The 19,270-nt window shown below is 38.0% G+C and overlaps 1 protein-coding gene across 15 annotated transcripts in view; it reads right to left on the bottom strand.

Annotated features, from left to right (window-relative positions):
* LOC105194021 (kazrin) overlaps positions 1-19,270 on the bottom strand; it is a 206,067-nt gene that overhangs the window by 108,204 nt on the left and 78,593 nt on the right. For 3 of the 15 annotated variants that reach the window (XM_026138185.2, XM_026138182.2, XM_039453499.1), the window contains exon 1: positions 5,980-7,907. The exons of 4 other annotated variants lie outside the window; for them this stretch is intronic. Coding sequence is in view for 1 of the 11 variants with exons in the window: in XM_039453496.1 (XP_039309430.1) it covers positions 5,980-5,989 (10 nt within the window). In the remaining 10 variants the exon portion in view is untranslated. Of the gene's footprint in view, positions 1-5,979; positions 7,909-11,724; positions 12,518-19,270 lie in introns of those variants that run through there. 8 more of the 15 variants (XM_039453492.1, XM_039453493.1, XM_026138181.2 and 5 more) reach the window with 8 other exon arrangements.

Here is a 19,270-nt window from a genome sequence, read left to right as displayed (position 1 = left end):
AAATTTTGAGTACAGAGATAAGCGTTTGTACATTTATTCCATTTCCATTTCCGCTATTACAAATTAATTTCGATCTCACGGTTTAATTTATTTTTTCTTTTTCTACTTCCAAGAATTAGAAGAGGATAAAGAGTTAAGTAAATCTCAGATTAAAATTAATGTACATTGTTGGAAATAGACATTAGTCGCGTATTCTAACGTTTTAACGATTATGGATAATTTTCGAAATTGCTGCGTTGTAATTACAGTGCCATTAATAACGTTATCATCACGCAATATAAAAAGATACAAACGAGTTGTAGTTATACTTCCGGTAATAAGTCATGCGACGCAACTAGTTAGGGGTTAATCGAACGTGGCGCGATCGTGCGCGAGGCGCGATACCGGTTCGTGTAAATCGCGAAACTGAACGCTATGACTCTTTCACGTGACAATCAAACTGTGGTCAAGTGCGGGCGGCGTGATTGCAGGAAGCGATGTGCATGAAGCGCGATAAAAGCTCGATACGGTCTTCGTCATAAAAGCGGCTTCGTTATCTACCGTACAAGCATGCAAGCAACGCGTCCATCACGACGCAAAGAGATCCGCTTTTTTTTTAGTGGCCATCGCGAATAAAACGTGTGCCATTAGCGAGTCATAAATTAGGATTTGCGCGTGGGCAAAATTATATAATTTTGAAAAAAACGGTTCTGATGAAGTGTCTGAAAATTTAGCTTCAGATACAGATCTGAAAATAATTTTCCTGGCCGATCAAAATAATTATATGGGACGCTCAAGTCGGTTGCTAGAATATCAAAACTTTTTGCAGCGTCGTTCATCATCATGAACCTGACAACAAAATTATTCTCGGATCTGTATTCAGCTGAAATTTTAGATACTTCAGCGAATCCTCGTTCCGTTCCTTCCGCGTAAATGTATATTTAAAGATTACGTGGCGTCTGAGCAATTACCGCAGGGAAGGAATTCTGACGTTGCACCCGGACATGATCAAGCGTCTTCTCATCGCGCGGCCCTGGTTCCGATGTGAATGTGTGTCACGACGCACGTCTTTCCCGCAAGTTACGCCACGATGCGCCACTGATAACGCGCCGAACACGCAGCCGCATTATGAGGAATTTCGCGGCGTCAAAGACGAGAGAGCTCTCTAGCCGCACCCGAGACATTGCAACGCGCTTCGGGCGATATATTTACGCAGACGAGAATTACTCCGATGTAGGCGGTGGACATATGTTAGCGAGCACCCTGTGTATCTTGCCGGGGCTTATATAGTAGGAAGGCCGGTTATTGGGCGGACAAGAATAGAGTGCATCGCTCTCAAACGGAACATCCGTCTAACTGCACCGCCGCGCACAGCCGGCCGCACTGGGTTCTCGCTCGCGATGCAACGCAGAGATGCAACACGATCGCGCGCCGAAAGACGGTTTCCCTCTATGCGGTTGGATCGCGGCCGATGTATCGCCGCGCTAGGTAACTCCGTCGCGTGTTGCAGCATCGTATTTTACATCAATTAAAAGTTGACAGTAATAAATTATTGGTATATTTAATACAACATGACGAAGCGCTTTCCGTAGTGGAATAATGTGGCCAGTGGGATGTTTCTGCGAGATACACGTATATTTTACATGATAAAAGAAAGAAATATAAACGGATACATCACTGCAATCCTCGTATCGTAATCTGATAAAATGGCTGCTAGATTAAAGAAGCTTTCGCTGGAAACTAGCGCCGGCAACATTAGATAGTAGAATAGTTCAGACAGGTCGAGTTTCAAGATTGAAAGCCAAATAGTTCAAACTTTTCGAACTAAAGATATATTCAAACGTTTAAATTCATTTCAGATCCGGGAGTTTAAAATTATCATAGTGCCAATCTAATTTTTATTAATGTAGAGAAAAAAAAGGCACGTGGAAAATTGCGTTTCCAATTTTTTTTTCCGTCTAAATTTGCCGAACTTCAGACATACGATCGTATTCATAGTTCTTCCTTGAGAAACAAGGATTCCTTGTTATTGTCTGTCTTTGTCTCACGTACTACGTTTCACCCTATGCAAAACAAAGACAGACAGAAACAAGAAATCCTCATTTTTTAAAGAGGGACTATGAATACGGGTAATAATGAATTAACGTTACCGATCACTTTAAACGTCGACTCTCTCGCGGTGTGATATTGTTTATATAATATCAGAAAGGCGAGAAATGATACGCAATAAATTATTTGCGTAAAGCTTCGTGTTTTAGTTTTCCCTTGAAAATATAATTTCGTAATCCTGTAAAATATGCGGTAAGCTAAGACATCTATCCGATATGTCACGTAGAAGTGTAAAATAATTTTTGAAATAATGGTACATTTTTCAGCTGTCAAAACCGCCGTGATAGATTTCAAGAATTATTTTGCACTTCTACGTGACATATCGGACAGACGTCTCAGTTTTTCGTGTACTTTACAAGTTTCGGGATTACAAAATTAGTATATTTTTAAGGGAAAAAAAGTGAAGCCGTAGGTAGAAAATAATTTATTTTATGTCAGAAACGAAAGCTTCTGACATCATATAAACAATATCGCAGTACGAGAGAGTTAAACCCTAAGTTATATCCGAACAATCCGAAATATTTCAACTATTCTAAATATTCTAAAATGCTTTTTTTTATTTCAAAAATACTTGAATAGATCAAACATACAATATGTTCGAATTTTTCGTCTGAGTTTTACTAGAAATCTGTTTAATAAGAAATTGTATTAATTTGATTACTTAGAATACGTAAAACAAAAATACTTTTAATATCTAAAAGAAATGTAACTTATCGAAATGATACAGTTCAATATTTTAGTAATTTTTTTTTCACTTGGAGAGTACAAAATAACAAATTATATATCTTAAACAATTATCGAAACTTGTACTAAACTCCGCAATAAATCGTGCACTAAAATCTACATTAAATGGCGATTGCGCAGTGAATAAAGAACACGTAATTATCTCGCAATCGTAATAAAATGAGAACGTGAGCTATCTTCCGATAACTTCTTCGTTAAAAGTAAATAGATCTGTTGCTCACACAAACATGCCGGTGGCGGTGCGTCAAGCGCGACGAACGAGAACGTCTAATTGCGCGAATAATGTCTGAATTGCTGGAACCGTTTTGCTCGAATGATCGAAAGGAGCGAAAGAGGCGATACACGTTAATTACGCGACGTGCATTCTTGCGACGGACGGCATTGAATCGTGCAAGAGCGCAACGCGCCATTTAAGGTACTTGTCGTCCCGTCTCGCCGTAAAGAGACGCCTCTGCAGGCCGGCTTAAGATATTCGGGTGAATAAACGGCGGGAGAGGAGGCGCGTTTAAGAACCTCTTCTCCGATTCGATTAAATCCCGAGCAAGGCCGAATAAAAGTACGGGCGCGCGGAGAACGGACGTTATCGAGGCTTTCCATAGAAGTCTTCTCGCAGCTCTTTCGCGATCGGTTTAAGTCTATTGCGTTGCCACTCGACGGAACCTTACAGACGAGTAAGTCTGTAAGGTTCTACCCTGACAGAACGGCGCTGGATAAAGCTGAAAGCGTGTAAATTATAGAGAGAACAAGTGCAGCGAATTCTTTTCGAATCGCTCGCGTTCCTCTTTGCGCCCGTAGGACCATTTAATGCAACGTAAAACCGTTATCGAAGCTCAATCGAATATATAATTATTTAATTGCTGCACGAAAAGAATGGTTTTGCAAAAGTATCTAAAAATTTGGCTGAATACAGATCTGAAAATAGTTTTCATCAAAATAATTATTCTTGAACTCTTAAACTGATTGCTAAGACGTCAAAACTTTTTGCAGCGTTGCTCATCGTGTGTTGAATCATCCTTCACAATTGTTTGGATGATCCAATAAAATTATTTTCACATTTTTATCCAGCTAAATGTTTTAGATACTTTTGCAACATCGTTTTTTTCGCGTGCTAATCGACACTTTAGAGTCACTCGCGCATGGTACATTAATTTTTGAGACAGTAAATGTTCTAACCCATTTTCGACTAATCGCTCTAGCTTAATTCGGTATTTAATTCTCCAATATTTCATAAGAACGATAAAAAGAAATTTTTGATGAAAATAAGAGAGACCATTGCACATGTCTGTGCTCACGTAATCCGCAACAATTTACATCTGAAAACGATCGATTGTAACACTTAGCAAAGCCCTTGCAGGTCACAGCCGAGTGGCTGAAATGATCGATAGGCATGAACGACGTCCTCATACATATTTATTGTCCGTTAAATAGCGCAGAAACCAGAGTGCCATGGCTGAGCGTCATCTCCGTTTCTCGTCGTTATTGTAATTATCTGCAGGGCGCATATGTGCGTTACTTTTATTCCCGCGGGATCTGCGAACACGTGGCCGAGCGTTTCCACGCACCCTCGCGATACGACATCGAGTCTCGCGTCTAAATTACGCCAATCTTAAGCCGCGCCGGTCGCGCGTGCAGCACGGACAGACGACGAGTCTGCTTGGCGCGGCACAGCTGCGAATTCTCATAAATATTTATTGCGTGTCAAAATAATATGCAAATATAGACGCGCGCGTTCTCGTTTTCGCGGGCGCGGTCGCGGGCGCGCGCGCTTTATACCCTACATGCAAGACATCGCGGCTCGTTTTATGATCGTCTGACGTGCAAATTGGGACCGAACGTCGAAAGTTGCGCACAATCGCAGTCAGCCATTGCATTTATCGAAACAGCAAAGTGGCACCGAAATTGAAACAGGTTCGCGTCAACGTTCGGATGGAAATGTCGCCGACTACAAATAGGAGGATGCTCGGGGCTGTACAAAAAAAATATGTCTCGTGAAATGCTGAGGCTATTTATTTTCGCCCAGATTTATGCTTGTTCAAATATTACACTTACATAACTTTTTTCAACGGCAACTTTGATAAACAAAAGCTTTTTATTCTTTTTTTTTAGAAAATGTATATGGTAGATACGTGTACGTTCGGATATAACTTTAATGATACAGACAATCGCGCTGAACAAGTCTCATCAATAACTCGCGACATCTCTTCTACGATGATTTACCTGCAAAATTTATTTTACGTGACTTGAAACGTTGTTGCGACAAGCCCCGAGAGAAACAGGGAAAGAGATTCTGCTATCAAAACTTTGAATAATTTATGGATGAGTTATCGAAGTAGGCTACAAAATTAAACGGAATAATCGAGCTGTTATTCTTTCTTTCAGTAAATAGGGCAATATTTGCACGACAAAATAGAGAGCTGTTGTTTTCTATTTTGGTTTAATTGTTAATTTTAAAAATCATTATGTGACGGTACAACCACAATTACGCTACTTAAACACACTGCGTGCTAAGAGAAGTGTTTGATACTTGTGACTACAATTGATAAAACAATTATGATTAGAAGCTGCATTTTTATAGTTATTATTGCTATAATGTTAGCAATAATAACCATGTGTGTAGTTCTACCGATATGAGAATATTTTATAAATCGTGACAATTTCAAATATTGTAAAATATAAAAATGTGGCTGATAAAAATAAAATAAACGTTTTTATGTAGTAAATACAATCTCAGTTATAGTGACATAGCTATTCTTTTAACATTCTTGTTTACCATTTACACGCTAATAATAACCAATAGCTATTTATAAATATTATTGATATCAAAGATGACTGAAGTTATAATTAAACTATGATAACTGCAACCAGTTTTTCTCTCAGTGCAATCGCAAAAATATTCAACTTTGCATTTCACAATTAATTCAAAAAGTCGAATACGAAGCAACGATTTTCCTCAAAGTGGTTGATACAATATGTATGAATTATATCCCCAATTCAAACCAAATACGTATAAAAAATAAAAAAACAAAGAATTTAGTTGTTTTCTCGAGAACGTAAGAATAACCGGCGGCGACAGTCCACCTGAACGATGACGGGGTATAAGGAAACTTAAAAGAAAATAAGGAGCATGAACTTGGGGGAAGAACTTGCCGGTGAGCATTCCTCCGTACTGAACTCCACCGTAGGTCGGCTCATCCGGAGCAGAAATGTTCCCACGCTTCGCTCGCGAATGCGCTCCGAACTGCAGGGCGCGCTCCGCCGTCCAATCACGCTTCCACTTCCGCTCGTTCGTCGTTCAGTAGTTATTCATGGGCAGGCGGGCCGCGGCGACGCAGCCGCGATTTAAAATCACAACACACTTTCTCCTGGCTTTTATTCCACGGGCGAGAGAGCGACGAGTTAATCCCGCTTAATTAATACCGTCCATCATTTCACTTGCACACGAGAACGATTGCCTCGCTGTTAAAATCTCCTGCACGTTTGTACATCAAAAGTTAATCATCAATTTCAAATATTATTAGATATTTGTTAACCCTGGAGCGCTATTCAGATTTTTCTTTCATTAACACTGCTCTGGATGAAAATTCACCAACGAAATTAAGAATTTCTTTACATCTTTCCTCTACTTACAAATTTGTTAAGTGTTAGAATATTAAAATGGTATTATTTCAATTAAAATTTTATTAAATGTTAATTTAAGCTATCAAAATTTCAACATTGTACTAAATTTGAATTGACACTTGAAAATTCATCCACAGTAGCGCTCCAGCATTAATTCTCTCTGTCAAAAGATGATTTTTATTCAATAAAATTATAACGTCAGCCACATCTAATTGCCAACGTTCCGCGTTAACAACGGCAACAGATATGTTAGAACGAACTTTTGTCGTTATTTTTTTTTGTTCTTTGTTCACGAGAGAAAGGAATCGAGTCACGTGCGGCTAGACAAGGAGAAAAACTTCACTTTTTTGCTTTTGTTCGGCTTCTAAGTAATAATCCGTGGATCGTGGCCAGCAAGCTCGCAAGAATAAATACAGACAGTTCCAATAACGACACTTGCACGTAAGTCGATTACTCGCAATAATTGAGTCCGTTAATCCGAAGTAAAGATCAACAGAGCGCACTCAATGTTCCATTAATGTTGTTCGCTTTACATCGATCAAGCCGATAATACTCGAAAATGCGGAGAATGCGCGCGGAAAGTAAGTTTATCGTTATCCTCTGTGGTTGGAAAATTTAGCGCAGTTATCGTAAAGCGTTTCTTCGCGAAGCTTAGCGATTCACTTACTTATGAATGATAATATTACGCGTATTACCGTTAAGACAAAATGCACAATGAGATTTCGCAAATAGGTTTTCCGTAAAATCGCGCCGTAAGCTTATTTTGAGAGTTCGCGTTATTAATTCATTTGTTATCCACTTCCAAAATGCGCTGAAATAAACACAGTAAATCTCTCCTTCTCTCTCTCTTTCTCTGCGCGAGCGGTTCGATGACACGCGAATCCGAGTTACGGGTTCGTATCGCATCAATTTACGCGCGAAATCGAATCAAGCCGGCACAAAGATATCCTCGCTGCACTCAGCGCGCGACTCGATCCGCTAATATTATTTGTCGACATCCGCTTGGTTCGTGCCTGATTATTCGCTCGAACGGAACCGGCGATGCGGCAACGCGATTTGGTATCGCGACTTGTTACCGCGACCCTTTCAGGTGGGAATGGGCGCGGAACAAACGAGGAAACGTACGTATCGTAATGCATTTATCAGAGGAAATATGCTTACGACGTCCGTGAAAGCTCGAAACTCGATAGCGCGAAGGAGTCTCGTTAGCCAAAATCACTACAATGTACTTTATCTCAATCTGCGTATCAAGTTTACGTCTGATCAAAAATCCAGTCTACCTGCCACTTGTCAAAGTAGCATACAAAGTGTCGATACTTATTAATTATGCATTACAGTCCCTGCTACTTAAATTAAAATTGGAAACAAGTTAATATTTATACTTCAAATATATTTTAATTGTATATAAAAATTGTACGAATAGATCTTCATTTAATACTATCATTATTTACTTTATTTGTTATTAAAGATTAAATTGTTTTAAAAAATAACGAGCATTTTTTTGTAAGTACTTTCAGTGTTCAAAATGATTTATGCAAAACTTCTGAACCTAATTGTTTTGTAAATAAATAAACAAATTTTAATCTTTGCACCAAAATAAGATTCTATATAAAGTATTACACAAAAAAACTTGAATTTTTATTCCTTTCAAATGCAACAGAGAACAATCTGTAATTTTTTCATAATTTTGAAACTGTGTTTACATCTTTGAATAAATAAAATGTACATTAAAAAAAAAGATAGTAAAGAAATTGCTAGTTAAATAGAAATTAAATGCAGATAACAAGTCGTCAAATAGTTTTCTAGCTAATAATTATGCGTGACGTTTTCGCGTACGCTTGAAAATACGTTTTGCACATATCAATTTGTTTCTCCGCTCTCTACGCAGCGGGCGCCGTGTGATTACAATATGACGGATATATCCTGTGTTTCGAGCTTTCTCTTTGACGGAAGGAAAATAGATAAAGGTATACACGGGCAAGATGAGACGGCTAAATGTCGATATTGGAAACATCGGCGAATGAGCAATAAAACCTGAAATGCTAGTACAGTTAAAAAAGAAACCTCGCACGAAACGAAGGTAAAACCGATAAAGTTGCGGGTCGACCATCGCAAAACGAAATCTTTCTCCTCGGATTCGTTGCGGAAGTACATCAAAAAAGTAAAGACTACTAAAAAAAAACAAAGGAAAAAAAAAGAGAAAAGATAGAGGCAAGCGCAGGTCCAGATAACCGAGTAATATCATTTGCGGCTCTCGAAGAGTGCGCGATAGTCCAGTCTCTTTTCCTTCGAACGTTCTCGAACTTGGATAGACCATCGAGAGCTACGTGATCTATTCGTGCTTTCGTATTTCGTTCGTCCGTTGGCTCGCACTGAAATATGCATGATATCAGCATAGGCACGGAATCACACGCCGGTTACAATTTATTGGAGGCGGAGAGAGACGACGGAAGAAATTCCAAAAAATGAGAGAACCATAGATCTTGGAGAGAAACGTTCGTTGTAAACTGTCGTCCGCGTTCGCGCGTAACATGTTCATAAACCGCGCCGCGATCGCGCGAATTTACGAATTACCAAAAAAGTGTCCCCGCTGGACCCCGGCAGACGCTAGCCCCGTGCGCGAATAAGAAACGCCGAAAAAAGAGGAGGAAAGAAGCCACAAATACAGAGAAGGAAGGTAATTGCAGGCCGTGGCGTGTGTTGTGTTAAAAAGATACCGCTATACGTGGCGAGAGCACGAGCCAACGAGGTAACGTACCCCGAATTTATGTCGCTTGTCGGAAGCTACAGGGGCTCCGAATATTTCGGGGCGTAAAACGAAAAAGAAGTTGAAATAAGTTCCACGTGCTTTGAAAATTCCTACGGCAGGAAGGCGTTTTCATTAGACTCCATTTTGTCTTTGGCCATTAGGTTTCGTGGCGAATCTGCTATAAATAATTGATGAAAGAGGAAAGATATCGCTGCTCCGCTGCAAGGAAGACGGGGAGCTAAAGTGGAGTAGAGCGTGTTCCGACACGGATTCGTTAGCTGCTGCCAGTCCGTTTCTCGGCGTATCCATGAAACTAGGCGTTTCTACCGTGGGAAAAGATAAGAGGGAAAAAAAGAAGAGATATTCTTTTCTCGCGTCTAGCAGTTCGGATGCGGAACTGCTGTAAAGTGCAGCAGTAACGTGGCGAAACATCCGGATTAAAACTGCTTGTTCAGCCGCATTACCGATTCAACGAAACGACGTGTGCGGCGATGCTGCACCGGCGAAATGCAACGCGAATAGCGGCTGGTGGGAACAACGTTCCGCTGCTGTACGTAGCGATGCACCAGCTAGCAGACGCCGTTGCGTTTCGCGGAGATCGCTGTCTCGAGGAGATGCAAATTTAGGTGAGACGATGCGAAAGGAGAAACGCATTACCTACTACGGCAACCACACGTAGACTCATCACTGAACTCTCTCTCTCTCTCTCTCTTTCTCTTTCTCTCTGTTATGTCTCTTAGTTGCTCGTCACGCGATCAATTTTTCTAGATCTGATATAAAAGTAATGAGAAATATTGCAATCGTTCTATTACTTTCTTTTTAAGTTAAGAAGATATGAATTACTTAATTCAGATATTTATTAAAAGATCAAGTTGTACAGCGTAGCCAAATCTTTTAAAACTATTATGATCGTTTGAAACTATGACAATTATTTCGTTGAAAATTATTCAAACGGCGTTAATTTCAATTGTCAGGTATTTTTCACGTTAGAGACGAGTGAAAACGAAGAAACAAACTGAAAAAAATAAGAAGGAAGAAACTCTCGTAGAACACAAATGAAAATACTTCGTTCGAACGTAAATTATAATTTCCCGTCGAGAGAATTAATTCGCGGTTGAATTCTTGAGCTTCTGAGGTACACGCTTCATCGATCACCTCCCGTTTTATTTCATCGATTGGCAAGCTCATCATTTAATTCTGGAAACGTAAAATACCGGCATCGCGTTTATCGCGGTTGCGTTTTACTACTTGAAAACAGAACGGCGTGTCCCGCAGCATTACGCCGATTACCATGCATTACTGTTGCATCGATGAATGCACCAGCGGCGATATGATGTTTTTAACCGCGCAGGTTCGTTCACCGCTCTTTAAATTCGTTACTTCGTAGTGGATATTTTTTCGCCGCAGCCGTGAAATCGCGCTTGCGTCGTTTTTTATAATTTCTCTCTCTCTATTATAAATCCTCTTCAAAGCTCATTGGAAGTATAAAAATACATTGCACAGTCTAATGCATTTTAACATGTTGCGAGTGTTCTATAATGCATCATTTTTAATATTTTGCGCTCGAGATTTTTTTTCTCTCAATCTTATTTAATACTGCATTCTCTTAAAATAGTCAGGAATCACATTAGTTTACCGTAATTATAATTTTAGAATACACAAAAAGTAGAAAAAAATCAAAATTAGGAATAGATGAAACAGAAGAATTATCCCTCTAGTTTTGCTCGATCCGTACACGGAAAAAAATAAAACCATATAGATTACGATGGCTACATTTACAGTGGATGCGTATTCTGACGAATTCGTTCGGACAGTTCATCAAAAATAGTCGTAGTGAATGCGTATTTTCACGAGATGTAGTTTTGTTGTAACTTTAAAATTCAGAATTTTAAGAGCTCGGTGTCGCAACTATAAGGTGAATGACATCGATGATTCATACTGTTTAGAAAATCCATTATTAAAAGTGTTAAAATTTAAAAGAGGAAAGTTAGGCTCGTATGATTTAAAATTTAGAAAAATAAAGAAAGGACTAATCAGTCAGTAATTATAAATATTATTGACGGAGTTATCTTCAGCTTTAAAAATTTTACTTGTAAGTGGAGAATTGATGAGTGGAATGTGAAAACAGTGTTTGCTTCAAAAGAAAGAAAGAAAGAAAGAAATGGGAAATAATTATCTCGATTATAAGAAGTTTTTTACCAAACTTTTATATTCAAACATTACACTAATTAGTTCTTTCAATATTCATTTCTGCAAAAGTTGCGCGAGTTGGGACGAAGAAACAAGCTCGTTTAAATTTGTTCTAACGGATTCGTGTGACATCTGAAGGACTGTATATGCAGACGGTTTAACCATTCTCATAATCAGAAAAATCGCGAAAAATGCTTTTGTTTGTTTGCTCTGATGCTTGAAAAATTCATCAGAACACGTAACCGTAGCCATAATTGGCAAGTCAACAAGAAAAGCGTCGATGTGGCTCACGACTATCTATTAATTTATAAATACTTTTACGTATCAATTCCTACCCAAAGCAACTAACGTATAAAGCGGTGGATTACAAAATTTTCCCCGATGTGCAAACAAACGCGAACTTTCGCAACAATTTACTCGTTCAATGTCGGCGCGTCATTTATCACGGTCGCCCACTGGCTGCACTTAACATCCTCCGCGTTGAAACGGCAACGGCAACACCGAGATTTTCAGGATACTCTTTTTTTTTCAGTCACTCTCTTGCAGCAACTCGATTCCACGAGACGCGTAAACTACATTCGGATTCACCGTTGCTACCGCACTTTAGCACTGCACACTTCTGGAACTTTAAACGTCGCGCACCTCTCTCGTCACTCGTTTATTCCGTTTTTAACGCTTCTTACGACGGAATTTCCAGCGAAACCGTCGCGAACCAAAGGAAAAAGATACCGTCACGTTTCGTCGCCAGCCGCGCACGTTAGCATTGCAGCGCGCGCGAGGCCTCTTCGGAATTCAACTTCTCTCGACAACGTACGCTTCGCGAGACGAAGGAGTCGGAGGAAGAGAAAGAAGAGACGGTGGAGGAAGCGAAGATGACGGAGTCTTGTCGAGAAAGCGACTCCGAGACGCGCCGATTTAACCGTCGAAAGTTATCGCGCGTATACCGGTTTTCCTGAAACAGGTCGTCGGTACATCTTCCCCGAAATTGCTACCAGGCAAGATGGATGGCGGATGCGGGCCGATGCGAGCGAGAAACTACCCAGCCTGATCGTGACACCGGTTCACAGCCGACTGAGGACGCAGGAACAGGCGGACCAGACCGACGACCGACGTCTGGTCGACCTGCAGCGGGCCCTGGACGGCGCGGCGGGCCCCGTAGTGGGGCGGTACCCTCTCGTTTCAGGGGCCCTCAAGGTAGAGCGCCGGCGGCTCGTTGCGGGGTTTGACCAAGCGTCCGCCGACCGAACAGGAAGAACGACTTCTGCCCACGAGCCCATTATTGTTTGCCCGTTATTATTGTTATTATGCGCATCCTGCGCCGCGCGCGTTTTGATCGACCGAGTGTGACGACGGGGAGTCGCCGCGGAATGGTACGGAACGAGTCATTTTATTCTTGCTTCTCTGGACGCGGTACGAGAGTGACGCTGAATATTCAAGCGAGAGATGGAATCGTCTGAGGAGAGAGTAATGAGATAAGTGCCGATAATGAGAACGGCGAGTGATTTTTCTACGATTATGGCAGCTGCGCCGATCTTTTTATGAGCTATGTGCATGTTTATCGTACCTATAATATGTTCCATTATAAACCACTTAATTCTTGACTCATCTGTTTGCTGTAATGGTTAATTTATATGTCTTGCAAATTGTTACTTATATATCCGCACGTTTATATGTACATGTTTATGCAGCAGTAGTCATGAAAATAGAGCCATTGAGAAAAAAAATAATTATCAATAAAAATACTAAAGTTTAAATTAATTTCGACTAAATTTATTTTATCAAATTATTTTATTGAAAACAAATTTTTATTTTATTGCAATTTATATTAAAATTTAAGAAATGAAACTAATATAAATAAAGTAATACAAATGCAATTTTTACACAGATAACTCTATTTTTATGATAATTACTATATATTCACATATAAGTAGTTATTTTCAAACAAAGAAATTTTTTATTATTATCGACTTCAAAAAATAATTTTTTACATCTAGAATATATAAAGAAAGTTGCTGAATGTGTACCAGTCTCTTATTTTTCAATATTTTACATTTTTTTTATATAAGCATTTTAATAACAAAAATAAAAAGCAAAAAAGAAATAAGCAACATAGATGAAAATTTAATAAGTTTTATTTTGTTTTGTGAACTCAGCAATTTAAAAAATCAGGTATATATTTAATGTAAATTTTTCGTCAACTTATATAGCTCATAATAATGTAATTATGCAAAGCTTATAATAACAAAATTAAGCAATTTTATTTTAAACTGTTATATTTTTATAAAAGAAAACGTGAGTAGAATATTCTACATTCATTAGTCAATGGTTTCTTGTATTTTACTTTACTTCTTGTAATTACTTTAATTCATAAATACAATATTTTCGAAGACGATACGATTTAAAAGATCATAAGTACGCTTTAGGCGATCAAGTTTCTAAATCATACCTTTCGCAACATGTTACGGAAAAGTTTATAACCAATTAATTTGTTATTACTGAACTAATCAATAGACAATGTTTCTCAAACGTTTTTTTAACATTTATTTTTCATTGTAACATTTGTAACATTTTTTAAATATTTAAAAAACATTAAAAAAATATTGCCTGTTGATTGGGGAAAGGTTTAACATGTAATAATAGATGACTGCAACATCAAGTTACAATATCGAATTTTGATTTACATTCAAAACAGCATCAAATGCAAAATATAATAAAAAATAACACAAGTGGCATGCAATTGGCAACTCTTCCCTACGTATCTATCTTGAAGCACGAGTAATAGAAAATAAAAACGCGTAACAAGCTAAAATATTCATTTCTGTCCTACTTGCTCCTAAATTTGTTGCTTATTAATTGCAGTTCTCTCTCCTAGGCAGCGCTCATTATTTTGCAAAATTTATTTGGCGTGCGTCACGGTGACAGTTCAGGAAAGTGTCGAAATTTACGTGGTAAACTTGCGCGAGTTTTAGAAATAATCGCAAAAAGCTTTCAAGAGCGAGGGCCGAAAGAATCTCTATTATACGCAATGATAAATTTTAATAAAAGGCCGAAGCCATTTACCCGTTTTAGGAGCAGATGCTCGGCATTAAAACGACCTGCTGGCCGAGCCTGAATCGGAAAAGTGTAGCATCGCCGAGCGGCGAAACACCTGAGCCGACTGGTGCACAATATCCACTACCTGACACCGAACAATGCGCTCGCGAAAATGTATGAATTCCAGTTTGAACGCGCAATGTATACCAGAAGCCTTTTATTTTTGCGATTGAGCGCGAGACTCTACCCATACGCGCGATATCAATATTTAACGTGCATACGTTATTTTTCTTAACAAAAAAAGGGCACCGTGACTGTAATGGAATTGCGAATTTATCCTGCTATTTGCGAATTAATTTAGGATCAAGCGCACGATTAAAAGTATTTATTTATCGGACAAATAAATAAACGGAGCAGGCGCTAAACGCGAAATTTAATTGATATGCGATCTGAAACGCGTCCGAGCATGATATATTTATTTCAATTAAATTCCCGTGCGACAGACAGGTGTAGACGATTCCCGTGTGCATACACGAGTAGCGCATAAACCGATGAGTCCGAGAATACCGACGAGTAATAACGGCATTTATTAATACAGTTGTGGTTACTACGTTTTTCGTATTATAATTTTTCGCAGAAAATCGACGTTTTTAACTACAATTTAAAGTAAATATATGCTGTGAATATTTTCACGAATATATAATCCTCTTTCCCTAATTTCCAAAATATTTCCTGTAGAGATTGCGTGCTGTCGCATACTAATGAAGCACATCCTCTTAATCATAAATGTGATATTTGTTGCTTATCACGCGGTTTTTCATATGTATATACGCAGTAAGGAAAACAAGAAAAATGCTGTGCAAGTAATGAAATAGTATAGAATAAAATTCATTAAGCGGAATAATGTTCAAGAGTCCATGCAATATTCGAAGAGAAAGAAACGTAAATACGAAACGGTTTCTTCTAACAAGAAATTGCATATTTTTGTAAATCTAATTGCAAATTACAAAAAAGAAAAAAATTATAAACATTTTTGTGTTAGAAGAGAGAAAGAGAATATTGTAATAAATATACTACTAATTGGTGTATTTGAAGAGTGATGCATGGCTCTTTTATCGATGTGTAAACGATCAACTTATCAGCGAGTTTCAAGTTCACGAACTCGACAGTTACTTTACATGTACCTTCTAGGGCAACGTCAAGCTTAAGGACTAAGGCTATATTAAACCTAAGGGCTTAGAACTATTTAAACTTAAGGAAAATTGAACTATTTTATAAGGTCTGATATACAACACTGGACAAAACTGACAGTTTGATGGGAGTCACAGAGGAATTTCTCAAGATCTACATGGAAAGAATGATTTTGCTAAAATATTTAAAAACTTACTATTAGCTAGATACAGTTCTGAAAATAATTTTATTGAACCACCAAAATAATTATAAAAGATATTGAAGTATGATGATCAATTTTGCAAAAAATTTTGCCAAATTTTAACAACTAGTTTAAGAATTCTGTAAAGGTATCCAAGTAATTAAAGTTTAACTCGAATTTAAAAGGTCTGATTTTGAATAGTCCGAGAATTTTGAATTATCGATAATTTTGAATTAATTGCCTGTTATGATTGTTTTATTTATATCTTCCGCGTAATCAATCTGGTATTATTTCGTATCAATTTTTGTACTTGAGTGTTTGTCGCAATTTTCAAAACATTTTTATCGCTTTGAAATCTTATAAATTATTTAAAAATTTATGTACATGTTAGATTTTCGTCTTCGTAAATTTATTTTAACACTTCTGCGATTAATTTTCCCGTCTATCAAAAAGGATCTGCAATGTTATTACAAATGTTTTATCACGTTTAAATTAGCATGTAATATAAAATTGGGAAAATTTGATTCAATTTCGTATTCGATTCAAAGAGATTTATTCGATTCAATTCACTTTTGAACATGCTATTAAAGATTCAATTCGATTCAACTTCATAAATGCTTGAGTCACACACTTTTAGAGTCCTACATAATTAGTTTGAGATCTAACAAAATTATTTTCGGATTTATATGAACCTAAATTTTTAGGAACTTTAACACAATCATTCTTATTGTGCAGGTGATGTTTATTGATATGGTCCCACTTGCTTTCACTAATAATAATAATGATAATGTTTTTGAACTAAAACCTTCATACACAAAAATCTGATTTAAAAAAATCTAAAATTAAACATTTTACATTTCTTAATTTCTTCTCATTAAATTTTTCTAATTGCGAAGTGTGCAGCCAGATGTTTTTAATTGCTCCAAGCGGGGATTTGAAGAGTCACGCTGAGCACATTAATGTTTTTTTTTTCGACTTATATCGCGCGCGAATATCCGGGAAACGGTGATTTTGTAATCGTTCCTTCGTTCATATATTTTAAGGGGAACACCATGTATTAGCACTCGCACTATTTCTCCGATAACAACGGGGACGCAAATATGACCATAAAGAAAATCAGAGGCCGCGTATAAAAAGGGTTGCGTGCTAGATGCCGTTATTAAATAATGTCACACAAAAAAGTTGAGTAAAAAACAGGGCTCTCAGTAAATTATGTCGTTCAATGATGGGGATGGTAATGATAAAAAAAAAAAAAAAACAAGCGACGCAATAGAAAAGATTTGCGTATTTCGTGGTACCAAAATTTTTTCAATTTTTTGTCAGTCAAAAATGCGTCGCACGACAACGCACAAAGAATTATGCGTTATTGTGTGCCGACTGAAAAGACGTCAAAATGTATTACAGTGTCATAATTCGTTATATGGGCTTTTGTCGGAATCAGGTTCATTTTGCATTGGCGTCACGCCATGCTCACGGTGTAATAGATATCTCGAACAATTTTGTCGATGAAAAAGAAATCATGGTTTTCCAATGATCAGTCTGACTTTGAGCGATAGAGAATTGAAACGCAAAGAGAAAAACCTCAAAAAAGAGATATCTGAATTTCGTGGGCTATTCATATATCGATAAAAGCTAATTTACTGCATTATTTTATATGACACGGGAAAAAGAATGTAGATGAAAAGGATTCTTCAATAAGACTTAAGCAAGAACGAGAAGGTGGAAAATTTAATCTTACACGATCTCGAGGAAATCTTAACAGAGACAAATACGCGGCAACAATTATCGTAAAATACAGTCGACGCTGTGCGAGAAAGCTGTAATAGCGTGTTTAAGATAAAGTGCAGAACCTAGAAGCGGTTTACGCAACTACTGTTCACCACTACATATATATTTTTTCCTTCACGGTCTATTCGCTAAAAGATTCCTTACTACGTTCCAAGTATCCAATCCGTTTGCGGTAACAGATCGTGCTAATGCGAAATTTTCACCCGTCTGGACAGAAAACTTGTTGGAAAATGAGCGGCAATATTTCTTTATCGCTTAATACTTAATACCTCTTTGGGACATGAGAAGAGAGTTCTATTTTTGTAAAACGTTTTGATCAGAGCGGAAAAATTGAAAACGACGATTTATTAGAAAATATTGAATTTTTAGAAATTTTTAGAAAATTTTTAAAACATTTAAAAAGTTGGAAAAGATCAGGAAAAAAGTTCTAAAAAACAAAAAATTAAAACAAGTATTTTTCTTGAACGACGCTAGTCTCGTCTTCACTGATTACCCCGAGCAAATTCTCGCAAAATACATACCGCACAATTTGCTTGGCAATCGAGCGTGGTTATTGAAAATGCGCGTAATTTGCCTTACGTTATCGCGCGCGGTAATTCGCAACCTCGTCGGGACTGCGCCGTTGGTCGGATTCATTCCTATCTCTCGCCCTTATCTCGAGTGGAAAAGTTGGGGGCGCGCTGCCAAACTTTCGGGCCTTCCGAGTAGATGCTTTTCCAATAAGCTCGCGAAAATTCCATTCGTGCGAGAAAAGGGCGGAAGGCACGGGAGAGGGATCGAGGACGCCCGGGATCGACGTGGGCAGAGAGGCCAGGATCGGAAAGAGGAACGACGATGCGACTTGCGCTGAATAATGCAGCGCGCGTACATCCTCGAACTACGGCGGCGTGTCTTCGGACTTTCGACGCTCTGAATCGACCTTCGTAAATTCTTCATTCTTCACCTATTTCGTCTCTCGCTCGGGAGGCGCGCACTTAAACGGAGACAGGTCGCACGGCGGAGTTAATAAAATTTTTTATGGACTGCTTCTTGTTACAAGCTCTTCGCGACCCAATAATTTCTAATTAAAGATCACGATGGAATTTCCAAGAAAGGAAAATGTAATTTCAATAAACCGCAATTTGTTGCTGCAGTAAAATTTCATAATTTTAACTTTTGTACATAACTTCTATAATATTAATAAAATGTATTTTCGTATTTTGCATACGGAACGAGTCACTTAAAGATTTTTAAATAAGAAAAATTAGTATGCTTATCTAATCTATAGAATTTTCTTTTCTTAAAAAGAAAGTAAATTTTACAAGATAATGTAAATGATCTAAAAATAGAATCTTTGTATTACAAGTAAAATAACGAACAGTACTAATGTTCTGAATATTTTTTCTTATCAAAAATCTCTCTTTGTCAGTCCCACAAATGATTCAACTTCTAAATTGCTAAACTCAATAGTTTCCTGAAGTAATTACACAAATCTTTCTGCATCACATAAAGAAATGATATCAATTTGCATGTAATTCGTTTACTCCAAATGAATCTCCTAATTTCTTTCACGTATGCTCGCAATGATCGTAATGTTTACTTGGCAAGCCCGCCATGGCAGTTAACCGATACTATCTGGAATTACCGAGCGTTTTCCCGGGCTTTTTCAAAGGCGTGACTGGAACTTTAAGGCGAGCACATTTGCCGTC

Source organism: Solenopsis invicta, chromosome 9 (genome assembly GCF_016802725.1).
Source record: "Solenopsis invicta isolate M01_SB chromosome 9, UNIL_Sinv_3.0, whole genome shotgun sequence".
NCBI classification, from domain to species: Eukaryota; Metazoa; Arthropoda; class Insecta; order Hymenoptera; family Formicidae; genus Solenopsis; species Solenopsis invicta.
This window is presented reverse-complemented; position numbering and strand designations above follow the sequence as displayed.